Here is a 20,642-nt window from a genome sequence, read left to right as displayed (position 1 = left end):
AGATAATTAATCTTTGATAAGGGAGGCAAGACTATAAAATGGGGAAAGACAGTCTCTTCAGCAAGTGGTGTTGGAGAAATGGAACAACCAGCTGCATGTGAATCTGTGAAGTTAGGACACACCCTCAGATCATACACAAAAATAACTCAAAATGGCTTACTGACTTAAAACTGTAAGACACGACATAACAAAACTCCTAGAAGAGAATATAGGCAAAACATTCTCTGAATAGATCATACCAATGTTTTCTGAGGTGTCCCCAGGCAAAAATAAACAAATGAGACCTAATCAAATTTAAAAGTTTTTGCCTAGCAAAGAATACCATAAACAAAAGGAAAAGACAACCTAGGTACAAACTGGGAGAAAACATTTGCAAATGCTGTGACCAACAAGGGCTAAATTCCAAAACATACAAAGAGCTCACACAGCTCAATAACTACAACAACAACAACAAAACCCAGGGACTTCCCTGGTGGTCTGAGATAGTTAAGAATCTGCCTGCCAATGCACAGGACATAGGTTCCACCCTTGGTCTGGGAAGATGCCACGTGCCTCAGAGCAACTGGGCCCGTGCACCACAGCTACTGAGGCCGCGCGCTGCAATCACTGCGAAGCTTCCCCCAACTCACTGTGTCTGAAGAAAATGGCCCATTGGCTGTCTCAGTTAGTTAGAAATCTATTTCTCTCGTGCATACTATACCCTTTAATTCTTCCAGTCTGTTGACGGCTATTTATCCAGCTCTACATCTGTAATCTCCTCAATGTCACTCTAAGCTAACTGGGAACTCAAAAAAGTTGCATTGTCCAGGAGGCAGATTAGTTCCCAGTGTCACTAGATATAAAAAGCAGTCATGGAAGGCATGCTACAAATGAATAAACTAAGATATCATAAGTAAAACTGGAAAAATGCACCAAGTCATCTTAGAGAATTCTGGGAAATATCCAGTATAAGACACAAGAAGACTATGCCTCAAAAACTACCTCAATAAATAAGTGACATAATATGACACAGCTTTAATGGTGTTCCACCCCAGAAAATGCATTCCTGTCCTCTCATCCTCCCATCCTGACCTATGAACCTGGGTTTCTAAGCTAAGAATCTCCTCTTCAGCAGACAGAAAAACTTAATGTTCTCATTCTTACTGAGTTTCAAGGCAGTTCTCCCTAAAGGCCTGACTCAAACCTTTTAAGAATCAGAAGGAATGTAATCCACGAAGTCTACAGGCCTGGCTGGCATAGCCACAGCTGTACCAGCACCATCAGCTAGTAAGAACTTAACAGTAGACATTGCTCTGGAATTTCGTTTTCTCTTAGGTACTGTGAGTAAAAATGGGAGCGGGAGCTGAGTGAGTCCATGCTAAGAGCTGGGGTGCTGCTGAGCAGAGGTCATGGAGAAAAACCTTAATTACCAACTACTGATATGCCAGTGAAGCCACTGCTCAGCCCTGGGAGGGTGGGAGCTCTTCGCAGGGACTGACCATGCCCACATTCCTGGGGGCTGCTTGGCTGGCGAGGGCAAGGCTGCCATGGTGTTGCCCTCTGTAGGAGGGGTAGTCTGGTAGAGCAGAAAGGGCATGTGCTTAGGGGCAGACAATCCAGGCTCTGCTACTTGGTGGCTATGTGGTCCAGGACAGAGTCTTTTACCTCTCTGACCCTCAGATTTTTCATCTATAACACAGAGATAGCGACACTGATCTTGCCGGGGTTATTATGAGGATTAAATGAAATAATTCACCTGATACGGCAGCAGCACTCACTCAGTGACAAGGTGACCTAGTCAGATCCCTTTGCTGCTTGCTACTCAGCCACAGTTACTTTCCAAAGCAGAAATCTGACTTCTCTACTTAAAGCATTTCGGTGGCTTCCCTTGGTAAATGGAAAGAACAAAGTCCTGATGATCTGAGAAGCCCTGAATGTCCTGGTCCTGTCCACCTCTCTCCTCCATTCTCCTGTGCCCTAGACACGCGGACCATATTTATGCCCTCAAAAGTGTAATCCTTCCTATCCTGAAGCCTTCACACAGGCTCAAAGCATCTTCTTCACATATCTCATCTATCCGGTTAACAACTTCTCATAACTTCTTCGGGAAAAATATTCCTCAACCTCCAGACTAGGTCAGGCCTCCTGACAATGCTCCCTTAACCTCTCTTTTACAGAGCTTGATCTGCTTTGTAATTATACTTGGGATGACTTATACTATGTCTCAGACAAGATCAAGAGGTAGGAAACTGTGTTCTTTATTGATTACCCCTAATCTCTAGGGCTCAACATCAAGCACAATGCCTGGCCCATTTTATGAGCTTAAATCTTTTACTGAATAAATGAATGAATGAAAGTTCAGAGGAGGGTTGGAAAGCATTCGCTATTAATCTGGTTAGTACTTCTCTGCAACACTTAATCACGTTCTGCCCAGCATGCTTATTAATATTTAATTTCCTTCTTTCCTAGGTGGATTTTCAGCTTTGTTGTGTATATATACAACTTCAAATGTTCCACTGCCTCCTTAAGACAGGCTCAGAGGAGATGCTCCATGTTGGAGAGATGGCACGGAATGGAAGGGAGTGTTAAATGCTCTGAACAGAAACAGAGAGAAAGATGAACTCTAACTTGAAGGTGGCTGTGGCCTGAGATAAGAAAAAGCTTCTTGTCCACTCTTTCCTTCTCAGGGGCATTTAAGGTGACCACTCATTGTTGGGAGGTGAGGATTCAACAGGGTGACACTTACTTGTTCCCATGAAGAAATCATATGACGTTCAGCAGGTAGTTTTTCTATGATGGTCACCTCTGTCACACCTGGGGATGATTCTGGAAGAGGAAGCAGAGAGTAGAGTAGTTGTTCCATTCTCACATATTTCTACCAGAAAGGGTGATGAACTGTTGAAGTCTGCTCTAGGAATACCAGATCCCTCTGGGGAGCATTTGTTACCCCTGTAATAAAAGCAGCTGGTCTCTCAAAAGCAGTCGGTCCCATAAGCTAAGACCATGTAGTCTTCTAGTGATAATTATGCCAGTATCCTTTTCACATACCAAAATTTTCCTCAAGTTTTCAGAAGAGTCAAATCTTGGGATGCAGCAACAGCCCAATACACTAGCTAAGAAATCGGGACTCCACCATCCTAGTCACGCTTTATGCACTCACCAGCTGTGTGACCTTAGAGGAGTGCTCACTTCCTTCTGCATTCAGTAAGACAAGAATTACAACAATACTTTCCTCAATATGTGAAGTAAAAACAGCAATGAAGAAACAGAAGAGGACACAGAAATGAAGATACTTTGTAAAAGTAAAAAGTACCATATACACAATTTTTCTTCTGCCTTCTGTTCAAGGTTCTTTCTAACGTGCTGGGAAGCACGGTACTGTGGTAGAAAACCAGTGAGCTTCAAGCCATTTGACCTGGGGTGATTCCTTGCTATGCACCCTGACTGGTTAGGATGGAAGACACTGTTTTATCCCTTTAAGGGTGGTCTCATTTGGCACTGTTCCACCAAAACTAAGACAGTAGATAATAAATGCCATTACTCAATTTTACAGCAAGGACACCAAGGTTGAGAGGTTAAACCACAAAGCCAATCCTCTGACTCCAAGTATGGGTCTAGTTGAAAAATGAAGAATACGTTCAAAAGTCACTACATGCCCCCTGGTATAGCCCGTTACAGCAATTATCCTACGCAAATACAGAGTCTAACTTTAATTAGTCTTGGCAACCCACCACCCACCTGCAATAGGACTGAAGAATACAGAATTCTTGGTCTACAACACAGCTGGTTACAGAGGGATGTCATCTGACAATACTCAGCGCAATCTAAGGCCTAGGGCTATAAGAGGACACACACATAATGTAAATACCTGACATTAAGTTTTGCTGAGGCATCCATTTCAAATACATTCATCTTGAATAAACAAACTGCCAGTTGTATGACACAGTTACTAACTAAACAACTAGATGAGGAATGAGGCCACCCCCCACTCACAAAGTTCCCCTTTTAGAAAGCCCTGGGTAACCTGGATAACTGACTACTTGAATGAGCCACCTTTTTCCCTTCAGGTGTCCTAATTCCCCCTCTGAAGTTTTAAATCCACCAATTAAGTGTAAACCTGCAGAACCCTAGACACCCAACTCTGCGGCCCTAACAAAGGCAAAGACCCAGGTCTGCTCACTCACTCCCAGCTATCTGGCTGTGTGGCTGTGGGCATACCATGTACCCTCCAGGACCTGTGTATAATAAAAAAATTTTTTTCAAGGTTCTCCAGTGATTGCTGTTGCAGTGTATCTTCAGTCATAACAAAAGCCACAATGTTTGGTCCAATCACATCAGCTTCAGTCCAGGAAATGTCTGTGGGGCTCTTCAAGTAGTACAGGCCTAGATGAGCGCCTCAGGTCTTCCTAGCCGACAGCAACAGTATCAGTAAGTAGGCTGAGGGAGACACAAACACACCACTCTTCAGCTTGTAACAGACCTATGTGGAAGGGCTACAGGCTCAGACAGAACTGCTGTGATGTAGCACAGATGACAACATATCATTTTTAATCTTTGTATATCTCCAGGATAGGACAAGATACTGACTCTAAAAACTTTCATATAACAAGTTGCTTAGGAAGTACCCACTGCAGAGACTGCTATCCAAAACTTCAGCACTGATAAGGAGGAGGTATGGGGGTGAGGAAGACAGGGACATACAATAAATTCCACTTCTATAATGCTGTATTTCTGGGAACTGGTATAAGTTATCTCACTGACTCAACAATCGTGTGAAGCAGGCATCATTACTTTATTTTAAAGATAAGGAAACAGGTTCGGTGATGTTAAATTAATCATTTCACAGAACTAAACCTCTGATCACAGGTGCAGGTAGCAAGCCTCATGTTTTCTCTACTGTATTGCCTTAGTAGTTAATTCCAACATGAGGGAAAGTTTTCTTCACACCACCAAGCAATTCTCAGACATCAGCTGAATGTTCTACAATTCAATGCAACCCTGACTCTACCAGGAGAAAGCCTCAGATCCCACAGGTTAAGAGCTCATTCCCACAAGCCTGCCCTTACTCTGGATGCTAACCGTAGGTCTAGGTTGTTATCTGTGCTTCTTACGGACTGGCTATAAATCAGGAGTTCCTATGATCTTTCCCTTGGGTTTGATGAGTTTGATATAGGGGCTCACAGAACTCAGGAAACCCATTTACTCACTGGAATACTGGTTTATTTTGAAGGCTATTACAGATCAACAGGGAGATAAGATATGTAGGGCTGGGTCCTGAACAAAGGGGCTTCTGTCCTTGTCGAGTTTGGGGCCTGGCACAATGGCATGAGGAAGTGTCTGGTTAACAGACTGGAAGCTCCCTGCACTCTCTCCTTTTGGTTTTTTATGGCGGCTTCATTACACAAGCATGCTTGACTAAATAACTGGCCATTGACAAATGACTCAACCTCCAGACTCTCTCCCCTCCATGTAAATCAGGTGGGGGAGTGAAAGTTCCAACCCTCTAATCCTGGTTGGTTCCCTTGGGAACTGGCCCCATCTTTAGGTTACACGAGGGCTTTCCAAAAGTCACCTCATTAACAAAAGGCACCTTCTTTTATCACTTAGGAAATTCCAGGGGTTTTAGGAACTCTGTGCCTGAAGCAGTGACACAGTCTAAATATATATTATAAAACATAATACCACAGATAACCAAAACATCATAAGGATATTTAGAAATAATAGCAATAACAAGTTGTGTTTGGTTTATTATTAATATGTGACATGAGAAGTAGTATCTGACTCAGTTCAGATGCTCAGTTGTGTCTGACTCTTTGCTTCCCTGTCTGTCACCAACTCCTGGAGCTTACTCAAACTTATGTTCATTGAGTCGGTGATGCCTTCCAACCATCTTATCCTCTGTCATTCCCTTCTCCTCCTGCCTTCATTCTTCCAAGCATCATGGTCTTTTCCAATGAGTCAGTTCTTCGCATCAGATGGCCAAAGAATTGGAGCTTCAGCTTCAGCATCAGTCCTTCCAATGAATATCAGGAACGATTTCCTTTAGGATGGACTGGTTGGATCTCCTTGCAGTCCAAGGGACTCTCAAGAGTCTTCTCCAACACCACCATTCAAAAGCATCAATTCTTCGGCACTCAGCTTTCTTTTTGGTCCAACTCTCACATCCATACATAACTACTGGAAAAACCATAGCTTTGACTATACACACCTTTGTCAGTAATGTCTCTGCTTTTTAATATGCTGTCTAGGTTTGTCATAGCTTTTCTTCCAAGGAGCAAGTGTCTTTTAATTTCAGTCATCATCTGCAGTGATTTTGGAGCCCAGGAAAATAAAGTCTGTCACTGTTTCCATTGTTTCCCCACCTATTTGCCATGAAGTGATGGGACCAGATGCCATGATTTTGGTTTTTTGAATGCTGAGTTTTAATCCAGCCTTTTCACTCTCCTCTTTCACTTTCACGATGAGGCTTTTTAGTTCCTCTTTGCTTTCTGCCATAAGGGTGGTGTCATCTGCAGAGTCCCCAAGATGATAGCTAACAGTGAATGATGTTGGATTTGTGATCTCCAAAGAAGAAGATTTAGCTTCAGGATCAGGTACCAGGCTTGATCACTCAAAGCTTTTCTGTGGCACGAGTTTTATTATAGTGAAAAAGGACAGAAAAAGCTTCTGACATAGACATCAGAAGTGGGAGAGAGACTGTTCCACTCAGGTTCTTGTTAAGAAGAAAAAAATGTCCTTGAGCAAGATGCATTGTTATTATATAATCATTAGTACAGAGCTTAAGGAAAAACATACCCTTGAGCAAGAGGAGTTTTGTTGTGTAATCATTAGCTCTGGACTTAAAGAAAATAATGTCTTATGTGACCAAGACAAAACAATGTAGAAAAAAAAGTTCGTCCTTTTCTCCTTGAGAGCCCCATACCCCTTTCTTCTTCTCGAGGGCCCTGGACTCCTCATCAACCTACTTAAGAATTAACTCTCTCATTCCCCCCTTCTTTTTCTAGGAGAACATGGCTGCCAAGGGAAAAGGGGTATTGCTCTCATTCTGCAGCTACTTCCTGCTGGCCAGGGGCATAGGCCCTAAATTGTTCTGGTGGCATAATCTCCTTACCCTCATATTGAGGGTCTCTGATCCAGGGACCCCAAGTATAGTTGGAGGAGGTTGTGGCATTCATAGGAGCTTAACAACCATTTGTAACATAAAAGCTTTCAGACTGTTAGAAACAAACCCCAATATACAGTTACTGATGTAAGGCAAAAGAGTCATTAAACCAAGTTAAAATATAATAAAAATTAAAAGTCACATTATGTTCATAGTTAAGGTACAATGTGTTATACCAGTCCATTTTAGGATTGTTAGATGTCATCAGATCAAGAAGAGGTGTCACATATGATTGTTGCTGGTGAAGGAATTCACAGAGTTGAAGAAGAAAGTCCTTTCCTTGAAACACAGAAACCCACCATGGGAAGCTTTCAACTAATGAAAAAGGGAGTGCTGCACAGACCCAGCAATTAGACATAGACAATTCTACTCTCCTGCCTTTGTGACCAATGACAAGCATTTATGAGCTGCCTGCTGGAACAATCCATATGGCAAAGTATGAAATGAAATACTGAATGAAGAAAGTCAGGTCTTCAGACACAGCATAGTTTGCTCTAGATACCTATGGCATGCCACGGATGAATACTCTCTGTAGTAACTTACTCCAAAGTTGGGTGCTATCACTTTCTTCCTTCTCTGCCACCCATATCAGTTCCCTATTGAGAGGTGAAGTCTATTTCTCTGCCTCTGTGAAGAGAGGTTAACAGGGGTTAGCCTGTCACTTCCCTGACCAATAATATATGGCAAAGAGACATCATGCAAGTTCTGGACTTCAAGATGGCTGGCAGTTCCTGTTTCCTCTCTTTCTGCTCTGAGCGATCACAAACTGAATCCAAGCTACTCTTCTGGACAAAGAGGCCATGCTGGGGAACCTTGAGGGGCCAGATATGTGAGTGCTGAAGCCATACTGGACTTCCAGTCGAGTTGAGCCTTAAGGTAATTCCAGCCCTAGCTGCAATCTCATTGCAAACGCGTGAGACGCGAAATGCAGACAGTCCCACCTAAGCCCAGTCAGCCCACAGGACTGGGAGAGAGACTAAATTGCTGTTTCAACCCACTGTTTTGGGGTGGTTTGTTACCCAGGAATAAATAACTGGAACTCACTCCCTACTAGAAAACAGTTTCTGAGTCAACAATCTCAGATATTTAATGAGGACCTGGTATGTCCTCAGCTTGGGAAAAATTTCTGCCAGAGATTAGGAATTTAAGGAGAAACTATCTCAAGAAATTCAATGCCTGGTTAGACAAACATGAATCAACAGTGAAAACTTCACGATAATAATATTACATATTAACTTGGGTAATATAGTGACCCTGTGGGTCATAGGAATTACAGTTGGAGGGAGGTAGATAAAGACGGGAAAAGTGATGGAAATGCCATAAACTATGCATAGCTAATCTGGGCCCTGAAGGATGGCACGGCCGTTCCTGCAGACTGGCTTGATTAATACCTACTCCTGCTCCTTCCTAGCGTGCTTTCCTGTATTTTATTGACTGCTGGCTAAAGACTACATTTCCCAGATTCCACTGAAGCTAGGCGCCCTCTGGAGGCCAAGTTTTCTGCAGGGAAACCCGCTGGCATAAAACCTGGAAGGAAAGAAGGAGCAGGTGAGGTAGAGGGGCAAGTAGGGAGATGGGCTCTTTTTACAAGCATAGTTGCAAAGGTATTTTGATCTTATGGGATTGAGAGTTGTAGTGTGGCAGAAGCAGCAGCAAATTCTCAATTCTACAGCTTCCTAGCTGCAGGGATGCCCCATTTAGCATCCCCTTTTCACAGTTTGGTTGGTTCTCAGCCTAGAATCTGCTCTGTTTAATCTCCCAATGATTTTATAGGCTAACGCCTCTTAAGTCCTTCCTGCCTTAACTAGCTAGAGTGTATTTCTAGCCTTTAACAAGCTATGTATTCTATGGTCTGCCACTAACAATCCTGATAGATAAGAGTTTGCATCTGTGGGTTCACCTTCAGGACAAATGAATGTGTGCAGATCAGAGGAAATGGTCATTAATATGACTTAAAAATTGTGGCCATAGAGCCAGACAAAAAGTAGTAGAGGTTCTGGAACCCAAGATTCCAAAGTTGTTAAAGGTCTTTAGAGACAGAAAAGAAAACTTAAGTCTATATAAGATTATTCAAAGAACAAGAGTTTATAACACAAATCAAGAATTAGGTAAAGATAATAATACATGATGCTAGGGCTTGAAGGTGAGGCATCTGGAGGGCTTGGGGGTGGGCGTGTAGAGTGGAGTAGACTGTACATGGCCAACCTGAGGTTCTTTAGAAGGACCAGCTTGTAGGGTTCATCTCTGACTGATGCTGGGAATCTGGCCTCTGCATATATTCTATGTTGATGAGGTTTTTTTGTCAATCTGCCTAAACCACTGAAAATCTGCTTTCCTTTTGAGAGTCTAAAATTTGCATGGTGTCATGGGCAAAGCTCATAATTCCCAGGAAATAAATAGAATCTGAATAATAAGATAAAGTCTAACTTTTTTTTCCCTTTGGCCTTGGTCTAGTTTCATTACTTATAGGATACCATGTGCAGAGATCTTGTACCTGGCCCTTCAGATCACAGTTCCTCTTGCAAGGTGACTGCACCTAACACTTTAGCTTGCCTCTCACATCAGGTTCGGGTTTTGCTAAGTTCTAAGGGAACAGAGTAGTTATCCCCTGGAAAGTCGATTCAAGTTCAGGCTATGCTTTTAGACAACACAGTGGTTACCCTAAAACCTGTCACACACTAAATCCTGCCACCCTGCTACCCACAGGATCGGGGTCCCTGGAGCAGGATCATATAGAAATCATAGACATGATCTATTCCAGTTGCCCCAACTGAGGAAGTTAGCCTCTCACAGATGGGAACAGTTTTATGAGAAGGGGGGAAGTCTGGTGGATATGCAGAACTTCCCAGACCCAAGTTACAGAAGTGAGATGATACCCCTGGGGCTCCTGCCCCAGGAGAGGAGTTGACAGTCCTCACCTGAGCCTTTCAGCATGGGACAGGGAAAATCCTCAATGTTTACAGATTCCCAGTATGCATATGCCATCCTACCCACACATGGGGCCATTTGGAAGGAAGGAGGTGTGCTTACTGCAGAGAGTAAATGTGTGAAATGTGACTTAAGCATACTGAAGTTCTTAGAAGGAGTACAGCTTCCAAAACGGATGGCAGTGATTCATTGCAGGCCTCATACAAAGGGAATACAGAGTTAAAAAAGGGAAACAAAGCGAATACAACTGCCAAAAGGGCGGCCCAGAGCCTGCAACTTGGCGACCACCCCTCATGCCTCAAAGGTGAGATCCATGCAATCATTCCCCAATCTACAGAAAGGAAGACTTAGATAAAGACTGAAAACTGGGCTTCAGTAGAGATCTAGAGGACCGTGGTGGCTAGCTAATGAACACAGGCAACACTTCTTTTCCCAAACTGCAGCTTGTCAAGCCATCAGGAAGGTTCATCAAGACTCACCACAGGAGGGAGGTCCTAAATAATTGGTCAGTTGAGCTCATAGTTAACTCCAGGTATGAAAACTACAATCAGCTGGATAGATGAGACATGCCCATTTGCACAATGAACACAACTCCCCAGACCAGACCCTCCAGAGCCCCTAGACAAGGGCCATTTAGACCAGAGGGACATATCCTGGAGAAGACTGGCAGATTGATTTCACTGTCATGGCAAGAGTACTGGGCATTTTCAGGGATCTCCTGGCACTAGAAAACACAATTCCTGGGTGGACAGAAGCATTCCCTGCTAGAACTGAAATGACAGCTGACGTGGCTAAGTCATTACTAAAAGATATAATCCCCAGGTTGGGGCTCCCAGGACCCTTGCAAAGAAATAATGGTCCAGCATTTGTGTCTCAAGAGATGATGGAAGTGCGTGCCCTGGGCATAAAATGGACCTTGTACTCAGTCTGGAGACCCTCCCCACCCAAACTGTCAAAGAGAGATCCAATCAGACCCTGAAATGGGCCTTAGCCAAGGTATGTCAGGAAACTCAAGAAAACTGGCCCTAGTCTGCATGTGGTTAGCCCCAGGGGATAAATTAAAATTAAGTGTATTTGAACTTATAACACACACACATAGTAGACCCATTTCCCAATCCCAAGAGAAGGGACACCTTAACTCCGCTGAAATGGAATAACTCAAGTATGCCCCCCAGGTAGGAGAAACCATGAAAGCTCTCACAGAAGATGGTGACCAGGTGCCCGCACCCACTGGCCTGGCCCTCCACCTCTTCCAGCCAGGAGCCTGGGTGAACCAAAAAATCTCAAAAACCAGCTCATGCCTAAGTAGAACAGACTCTCCTTGGTGACCCTAACCACTCACTCTGCCTTGATGTTGTAGGCATCACTCCACGGGGACACTGTACTTGAGGGAAGAGGCCCCCAAGCCCCAACCTGTAGAGAGACAATCTGGGGCAATGGCCCCCTTGATGACTTGTGATGCTAAGACCTGAAGCTTCTCTTCTAAAAAACAATCAAAGGATGACCAGGGAGATACAGCCCCAGCAGTGAGCCTCAACATCAGGGCACACTTGGCCATAGGCAGAAAACCAAGATACTTACATTTTCAGGAAAAATCTGACATGTGACCATTATTCTTTTGTCATCTGACACATAACCACTGTTCTCTTCAGCCATGTGTCTTACACTGTCTGAAGTCATTTGCCTCCAAAAGTAATAAAGCAGGCTGGGAACTAGGACCCTTTGCTGCAGTGCTGCAATGTCTGTACCTGGACACACTGCTCCCTGAGCAACAAAATACATAGAAACCATAAGGGACTAAAAATAACTGTGTGCATGTGCATTTGGGGCAAATTCTAAACAGAAGATACAAAGAGTCCAAAAAAACTCAATTGCCACTTTTGAAGTAGTTTGTTATTTAGTCACCAAGTGTGTCTGAGTCTCCAAGTTGCTGAGTCGCGCTGGACTCTTCCGGGACCCCAGGACTGTAGACCTCCAGAGAGAGGGTGCAACCAGCACTGAGATCTGAAGGGAAAGGGGGGCAGCCTGGTGAGTACTCCACTCACCCTCCCCAACCAGAACCCTACAAAGCAGCCCCGCCCCTGGCTGTGGGAGAGAGTTAGACTCTGGAGTGTGAGCTGGTTTCTTTCTATTCTTTGATCAAATAAAACTTTCCTTTGCTTCTGAACCAAACTCAGTCTCATCCTACCGGCTCTAATGATACTGGGCAGGAAGACTCTTTTTGGGGCCCAACCTGAAAGGGTTGGTAACAACAAAAGGCTGATTGTTTTGCCTACATGAGTGGCCCGCAATAAAACCCCTAGAATTTGGGTCTTAGGCCAGCTTCCTTGGTCAGAAACACTGCACACATATTGTAGCATTTCACCACTTGAAGAAGGAGTGTGCTCTATGTGACCACTCACCGGTGGGAAAATTTCAGAAGCTGATACATGGCTTCCTCTGGATACTACCTGATATGTCAAAGGTCAGATTTCCAGGGTCCAACTGATTGATATAATAAACTATAGCTGGGAGTCCTGTGTCTTGTGAGTCCTTTTAATGAATCACTGAGACTTGTGGACAGTTGTGAGACACCAGAAACGTATCTACCTCTTCATTTTAAATATGTTTTATTTGCTTTAGTTATGTTTTGGGAAATAGCAAATAGTTGGGTTTTGTGAGCCAGATTTAAAATCTTTTTCTATTACTAGGTGACTTAAGCTCATTCATATTTATTTTTACAAGGGATATGTTTGGTCTCAGCCTTATCATTATATTTTGTAATTACACGTATTATATTACACTTGTTATGTTTCTTTTTGAAATGTGTATCGTTTGCTCTTTTCTTTAAAATATTTTGGGGAATGGACTGCCTTCTATTGCTTCATGATAAACTACCACAAATTAGCAACTTTAAACAGCACCCAGGTCACAGTTCTGTAGCTCGTAAATCAGCTGAAATAATTGATCTATATTTCTATCCATCCAGGCAAACCGACTGCTCAAGTGTCAGCTGATATATTCTCATTGGGTGCTCCAGGTCATCTTCCATTCCTGTTACTGGCAGAATTCAACTCCTTGTGGTTGTAGGAATGAAGTCTTTAGTCCTTGCTTGCTGTCAGCTGGGGACATTTTCAGCCTTCAGAGGCCTTTATGATATACTTTATCATGAGTTCTCATCCATCTTCAAGCCAGCAACAGCATAACAAATCTTTTTCATGCTTCAAATCTCTTTGACTTCCTCTTCTGTTAACAGCTTGTCGTAAAGTGCTCATGGAGTTAAGGATAATCTCCCTTTTTGCTATTTCACACAGCAAATCACAGGTGTTATACTTCAGGAAACCTTGGAGGGCTATTTTTGAGATTCCTTTTTATAAAAAAAATAGCCTTACTGAGATATAATTCCACACCATAAAGTGTTCACCCCACTGAAATGTATACTTCAGTGATTTTTAGTATGTTCACAAAGTTGTGCATCCTTTGTACCATCCTCCATTCCCCACTCTAAGCATTCTGGCAGTTTACTTTACATCTGTACATACTATAGATCATATAAGTGAAATCATAAAACACATGGCCTTTGTAACTCTTTTAGTTTTCAAGGTTAATCTATATTGTAGCATGGATCAGTACTGTATTTCTTTTATTTGCCAACATTTTCTATTGTATGGACATACCACATTTTTCAGATCCATTCATCAGTTGATGGACATATGGATTGTTTCTACTTTATTACAAATAACGCTTCTAAGAATATTTGTGTACACGTTTTTGCATGTGAATGTTTTCATTTCTCTTGGGTATATATCCAGAAGTGAAATTGCTGGGTCATATGGTAACTAGCTTTTTGAAGAAGTGTCAAACTGCTTTCCAAAGTGGCAGTGCCATTTTACATTCCCACCTATAGTGAATGAATATTTCAGTTTCTCCAATTCCTTGCCAAGACTTAGGTTTAGTTATTTATTAAGCAGGCATCCTAGAGGGCGTGAAGTGGTATTTGGATTGGATTATTTGATGTTTTTGTTGAGTCATATGAGTTCTTAAGAGATTTCACCCATAAACCCCTTATCACATATGTGATTTGCAGTCTCTCCTTTTCTGTGGAGTCTTTTCACTTTCTTGATGGTATCTTTAAAAGCACAAGCATTTTAAATATTGATGAACCATGATTTAGCTAGTTTTTTTTGTTTCTTGTACTTCTGGTGTTAGATCCAGGAATCTACTGCCTAATCCAAAATCATTAAAAAAACAATTCAAGGCCTATGTTTTAGAACATACATTTAATCTAAGATCCATTTTGAGTTAATTTTTGTATCTGAATTGAGGTTGGGGTCCAATTTCGGTCTTTTGTATGTGCCTATCCAATTATAAAATATGTTGAAAAGACATTTTCCCTCATTGAGTTATTTGGATATCCCTGTTGAAAATCACAGGGCCATAAATGTGATGGTTTAGTTCTGGAGTCTGCATCCTATTCCACTGATCTATACTTCTATCTTTATATCACTGCCCCAGTGAAAACTACTGTAGATTTGGAGTAAATTTATTGTAGTAATATATACATTGATATCTGCCATGTTAACTATTTTAAAGTGTACAGTTAAGTACACTTGACATTGTTATATAATTATCACCACTATTCATCTACAGAACATTTTCATTATTCCAAGTGTAGTAAACTTTCAAATAGTGAAGTTTAAGCCCTCTAACTTTTGTACCTCTTTTCCAACTTGTTTTGGCTATTCTGGGTCTCCATTTTCAATTTCAGGACTGGGTTATTTGTCAATATCTGAGAGAGAAGCAGTTGACGTTTTCATAGGGATTGTAAATTTAATCAATTTTCAGTGTATGGGATTCTAGGAATATTAAGACTTCCAAACTAAAAACATGTATTCCAGTTTGTTTAGATGTTAATTTCTTGACATAATGTGTGTGTGTGTAGTAGTCAGTGTACAAGTCATGCACTTCTGTTAATTTATTCATTTATGCCTTACTTCTGTTAATTTAACTCTATACTAAGTATTTTATTGTTTTGACCCAATTGTAAATTGAATTGTTTTTATAGGTTTATTTTTGGACTGTTCATTGCTAACCTATAGGGTGTTTTGTTTTTTTTTGTGGATTTCTTAGGACTTTTTTTTTTTTTTTTAAATATGTGGAGCATGTTATCTGCAAATAGCTCTTCACTTCTTTCCTTCCCACTTGTATGTTTTTATTTCATTCTCTTGCTTAACTGCCCTGACTAGAATCTCAGTAAAATGCTGAATAGAAGTGATAAGGGGGTGTTCTTATTTTGCAGAAAAGAGAGATGTAGCATACCCGAGACTGCAATATTTAGAGACATCTGCTTGTAAGGTTGGTCTTTGGTTGGCATCTGGGAACTTGGATTTCAAGAGGATTTCTACCATTCCCTGGTAAGAATAGCTCACTGTACCCACCTGTTATTGCAGACAATATGGTTTATGCTGAACACCTGCTTTCCTCTGGGAGTCTCAAATTTGGTACATATTAGGTAGAGGGTGTCTACATAATGGATTTCCAATAAAAGGTATGGACTGGGTCACATGAGCTTCCCTAGTAGACATTTCAGAGGTACTGTCACATGTTGCTGGAATAATTAAGGCTGTCCCATGTGATTCCACCAAGAGAAGACTCTTGAAAACTTATATCTGGCTTACTTAATGTCCCCACATGTGCCTTTCCCCTTGCTTCTAGTGTAATAAATCACAACACGACTGCCTCTCAAGTCTTGTAACCTCAACTTGGTGTGGTGCTGGGGATCCCATGAACATTTGTCTTATTCCTGATTTTACTGGGAAAGTATCCAGAGTCTCACCATTAAGTAAATGTTGGCTGTGGGATCTTCATAGATACCCTTCATCAGCTTGAGGAAGTTCGATTTTTGCTTTTATGTTTTCATTCTATCTCACAATTCAGGTATGTTCTGTCTTCAGAGAACATACCTTGTATGATATAAATTCTTCAGAATTTATTTTGGCTTCTTTAATGGTGTAACATATGGTTTATTCTTGAGGTTACTCCATGTATACTTGAGAAGAATTTTTATTAGACTGTTTTTGATAGTGTTTTACAGATGTCTGTTAGGTAGAGTCAATTTAGTGTTGCTTAAGTTTACTAGTTCCTTGTTGACTTTCTGCCCAGCTGTTTTATCAACTGTTGTAAGTAAGGTATCATCTGAGACTATTATTGTTGAATTATCTATTTCTCCTTTCAACACTGTCAGTTTTTGCTTCATATATTTTGGACCTTCATAGGTACATATATGATAATTGTTTTGTTTTCCTGGGCACTGATACTTATTATCATTATGAACTGTCCTCATTTGTTTCAAATAATGAATTTTGTTTTAAAGTTTATTTTATCTGATGTTAGTATAGCCACTCAAGCTCCATTTTGAGTTCGATTTGCATGGTATATTCCACCCCCCCTCCCCCATTTTCAGTTTTAACCTGTTTGTGTCTTTAAATACAAAATGTGTCTCTTGCAGACTAGGTATATTTGAATCATGTTTTTGCTTTTCTAAAATCGGATATCAATCTCTGCCTTCTCACTGAAGTGTTCAGTCCATTTATATTACATGTAACTACTGATGAGGTAGGATTTATTTCTGCCATTATGTTATTTCTTTCTGAGTCCTCACCAGCAATATTTTCAGCATTGCTATAGTCAATTTCTAATATCAGTCTGTTAATTGGCATTTATTAGACTTTCCTCTATGAAGTTCCTAAAAATTCTACCAGCTTCCACTCATTTCTCAGTCTCAAAGATGCTTCCACATAGGTCACAGGAGAACCCATTTCCAGGTAACGAAATATATACATTAGTTTACTACGCTGCATAACAAACTACCATAAATATAGCGGTGGTTAAGATGGAGGACACTATCCTCTTGATGGCCATCAGCTAGGGGGCTGCTCTCAGCTCCTACAGACTAGTCGCAGTTCCTTGCCATTGGTCCTCTCATAGGATTTCTCACAACATGGCAGCTTAGCTTTTCAAAGTCAGGAGGAAATCCATCTGACTTCTATATTCTCTTATAGAATGCCCTGCTGATTATGTCAGGCTACCTAGGATAATGTTCCTTTTACGTCAAAGTTAACTGATTAGGTACTTTAATTACATACACAAAAACCCTTTGCCTTTGTCATATCATGTAACCTAAGCCATGGCATGACATCCCTCCTTCTGACAGGTCCTGCCCATTCTCAAAAGTAAAGGAAGCGCTAGGTACAGGTAGCACTAAACATCACCATGGACATCAGCAGACGGTCAACACTGAAATCAGATTGATTATATTCTTTGAAGCCAAAGATGGAGAACCTCTATACAGCCAGCAAAAACAAGACTGGGAGCTGACTGTGGCTCAGACCATGAACTCCTTATTGCAAAATTCAGACTTAAATTGAAGAAAGTAGGGAAAACCACTAGACCATTCACGTATGACCTAAATCAAATCCCTTAGGATTATATAGTGGAAGTGAGAAATAGATTCAGAGGATTAGATCTGATAGACAGAGTGCCTGAAGAACTATGGATGGAGGTTTGTGACATTGTACAGGAGGCAGGGATCAAGACGATCCCCAAGAAAAAGAAATGTAAAAAGGCAAAATGGTTGTCTGAGGAGTCCTTACAAAGAGCTGTGAAAATAAGAGAAGCAAAAGGCAAAGGAGAAAAAAAAAGATATACCCATTTGAATGCAGAGTTCCAAAGAATAGCAAGTAGAGATAAGAAAGCCTTCCTCACTGATCAATGCACAGAAATAGAGGAAAATAATAGAATGGGAAAGACTAGAGATCTCTTCAAGAAAATTAGAGATAACCAAGGAAATGTTTCATGCAAAGATGGGCTCATTAAAGGACAGAAATGGGATGGACCTAACAGAAGCAGAAGATATTAAGAAGAGGTGGCAAGAATACATAGAAGAACTATAAAAAAAAGATCTTTATGACCCGGATAATCATGATGGTGTGGTCACTCACCTAGAGCCAGACATCTTGGAATACGAAGTCAAGTGGGCCTTAGGAAGCATCTCTATGAACAAAGCTAGTGGAGGTGATGGAATTCCAGCTGAGCTATTTCAAGTACTAAAAGATGATACTATGAAAGTGCTGCACTCAATATGCCAGCAAATTTGGAGAAGTCAGCAGTGGCCACAGGACTGGAAAAGGTCAGTTTTCATTCGAATCCCAAAGAAAGGCAATGCCAAAGAATGTTCAAACTACTGCACAATTGCATTCATCTCACATGCTAGCAAAGTAATGCTCAAATTTCTTTAAGCCAGGCTTTAACAGTACGTGAACCGTGAAATTCCAGATGTTCAAGCTGGTTTTAGAAAAGCCAGAGGAACCAGAGATCAAATTGCCAACATCCGCTGGATCATCGAGAGAAGAAAGAGTTCCAGAAAAACATCCACTTCTGCTTTATGGACTAGGCAAAACCCATTGACTGTATGATCACAACAAAATGTGGAAAAATTCTTCAAGAGATGGGCATGCCAGACCACTTGATCTGCCTCCTGAGAAACAGGTATGCAAGTCAGGAAGCAACATTTAGAACCAGACATGGAACAATAGATTGGTTCCAAATAGGGAAAGGAGTAGGTCAAGGCTGTATATTGTCACCCTGTTTATTTAAATTATATGCAGAGTACAGCACGAGAAATGCTGGGCTGGATGAAGCACAAGCTGGAATCAAGATTGTTGGGAGAAATATCAATAACCTTAGATATGCAGATGACACCACCCTTATGGCAGAAAGCAAAGATGAACTGAAGAGTCTTTTGATTAAAATTAAAGAGGAGAGTGAAAAAGTTGGCTTAAAACTCAACATTCAGAAAACTAAGCTCCTGGCACCTGGTTTTATCACTTCATGGCAAATAGATGGGGAAACAATGGAAACAATGAGAGACTTTCTTTTTCTGGGCTCTAAAATCACTGCAGATGGTGACTGCAGCCATGAAATTAAGACGCTTGCTCCTTGGATGAAAAATTATGACCAACCTAGACAGCATTTGAAAAAGCAGAGTATTACTTTGCCAACAAAGGTCCGTCTAGCCAAAGTTATGGTTTTTCCAGTAGGCATATATGTATGTGAGAGTTGGACTATAAAGATAGCTGAGCACCAAAGAATTAATGGTTTTGAACGGTGGTACTGGAAAAGACTCTTGAGAGTCCCTTGGACTGCACGTAGATCCAACCAGTCCATCCTAAAGGAAATCAGTCCTGAATATTCATTGGAAGGACTGATACTGAAGCTGAAACTCCAACACTTTGGCCACCTGATGGGCAGAACTGACTCATTTGAAAAGACCCTGATCCTAGGAAAGATTGAAGGCGGGAGGAGAAGAGGACACAGAGGATGGGATGGTTGGATGGCATTACCAAATCAATGGACATGAGTTTGAGTAAACTCTGGGAGTTGGTGATGGACAGGGATGCCTGGAGTGCTGCAGTCCATGGGGTCGCAAAGAGTCGGACATAACTGAGTGACTGAAGTGAACTGAACTGAGAACTGGGGGTCATCTTAGAAATCTGCCCACTAGTTACTCTATAGTTACATCCTTTTAAACATACTTTTGTCATAACAGAAAATAACTGGTACATCATTCTTAAACTCTCCTCCCACCTTTGGTTTAGTCTTATGTGCATGTATTTATGTATGTTTGTGTGTATTAGTCTATATGAAAATAATGCTCAGCAGAAGTCTTTTTGCAGAAGGTTCCCCAATCTATATTTGATAAAATCTGTCCTCTAGTAGATTCCTCAGGATGGGTTCATGGGTGGAGAATTTCCGAAGATCTTTTATTTGACAGACAGTTTGGATAGATATTAAATTCTGGGCTCACATGTTCTTTCACTGAATTTTCTATACTTGTTCATGTATTTTAATTTTGTTTGGAGTTTAAAGTTTTCTTCTACTTCAGTTCTTTTTTGGGAAGAGTCTTCCTCAGTTGTCTGTTTGACATTTTATTTCCTGATTCCAGCATTAGTTCTCTATGGGTTTTACTTTTCTCTCCTTCATTTTGCAATAGGGTGTCATTTAAAAAGATTTCTAGGTTAGTGACACTAGTTTCTCATTTCTGTTGGTTGCTGCAGCTAGCCTCTTTGGCTAGAATCATTTCTGGGTCTGTTTGCTTGCCAAGGATTCTTCTGACGGTGAGAGAGTGGGGCAGGAAAAATTATGGTCTGGTCCTATGGTTTGTTGCCTTTTCTCTTTTTAATCTGTTACTTTGCACATTTGGTATTCTCTGTCTTTAAGCAACACTGAGAGTTTGGTTTTGGATAAAAATGTAGTTGCAGAGTTACTGCATATATTTTTGGAAGGAGATTTTTGGGAGGTTGCTTACCATATACCCACCACTGACTTCAGCTGCTTTGCTTTAAAAAATCCTCTTAATATATTGTCTTTTCAAACAAGAAAGAAATGTGAAAACATACAGGCATACTCGTTTTACTGTGCTTTGCTTTATTGTGCTTCTCAGATATTGCTTTCTTATTTTATAAATTGAAGATTTGTGGCAACCTAGCATTGTTAGATAATGTTTAGTATTTTTCAGCAGTTAAGTATTTTAAAG

General features: G+C 41.1%; 1 protein-coding gene across 6 annotated transcripts in view; it reads right to left on the bottom strand.

Moving 5' to 3' along the window:
* The window catches only part of TPGS2 (tubulin polyglutamylase complex subunit 2), a 60,367-nt gene that overhangs the window by 37,314 nt on the left and 2,411 nt on the right, over positions 1-20,642 (bottom strand). For 2 of the 6 annotated variants that reach the window (XM_061130727.1, XM_061130730.1), the window contains exons 2-3: positions 4,198-4,416; positions 2,726-2,805 (exon numbers count right to left, since the gene is read on the bottom strand). In XM_061130727.1, the coding sequence (XP_060986710.1) occupies positions 2,726-2,805; positions 4,198-4,282 (165 nt within the window). In that variant the 5' untranslated portion in view covers positions 4,283-4,416. Of the gene's footprint in view, positions 1-2,725; positions 2,806-3,717; positions 3,817-4,163; positions 4,417-20,642 lie in introns of those variants that run through there. The other 4 variants (XM_061130731.1, XM_061130733.1, XM_061130729.1 and 1 more) reach the window with 4 other exon arrangements.

The sequence above is a fragment of the Dama dama genome, chromosome 27, assembly GCF_033118175.1.
Source record: "Dama dama isolate Ldn47 chromosome 27, ASM3311817v1, whole genome shotgun sequence".
Classification (NCBI taxonomy): Eukaryota; Metazoa; Chordata; class Mammalia; order Artiodactyla; family Cervidae; genus Dama; species Dama dama.
This window is presented reverse-complemented; position numbering and strand designations above follow the sequence as displayed.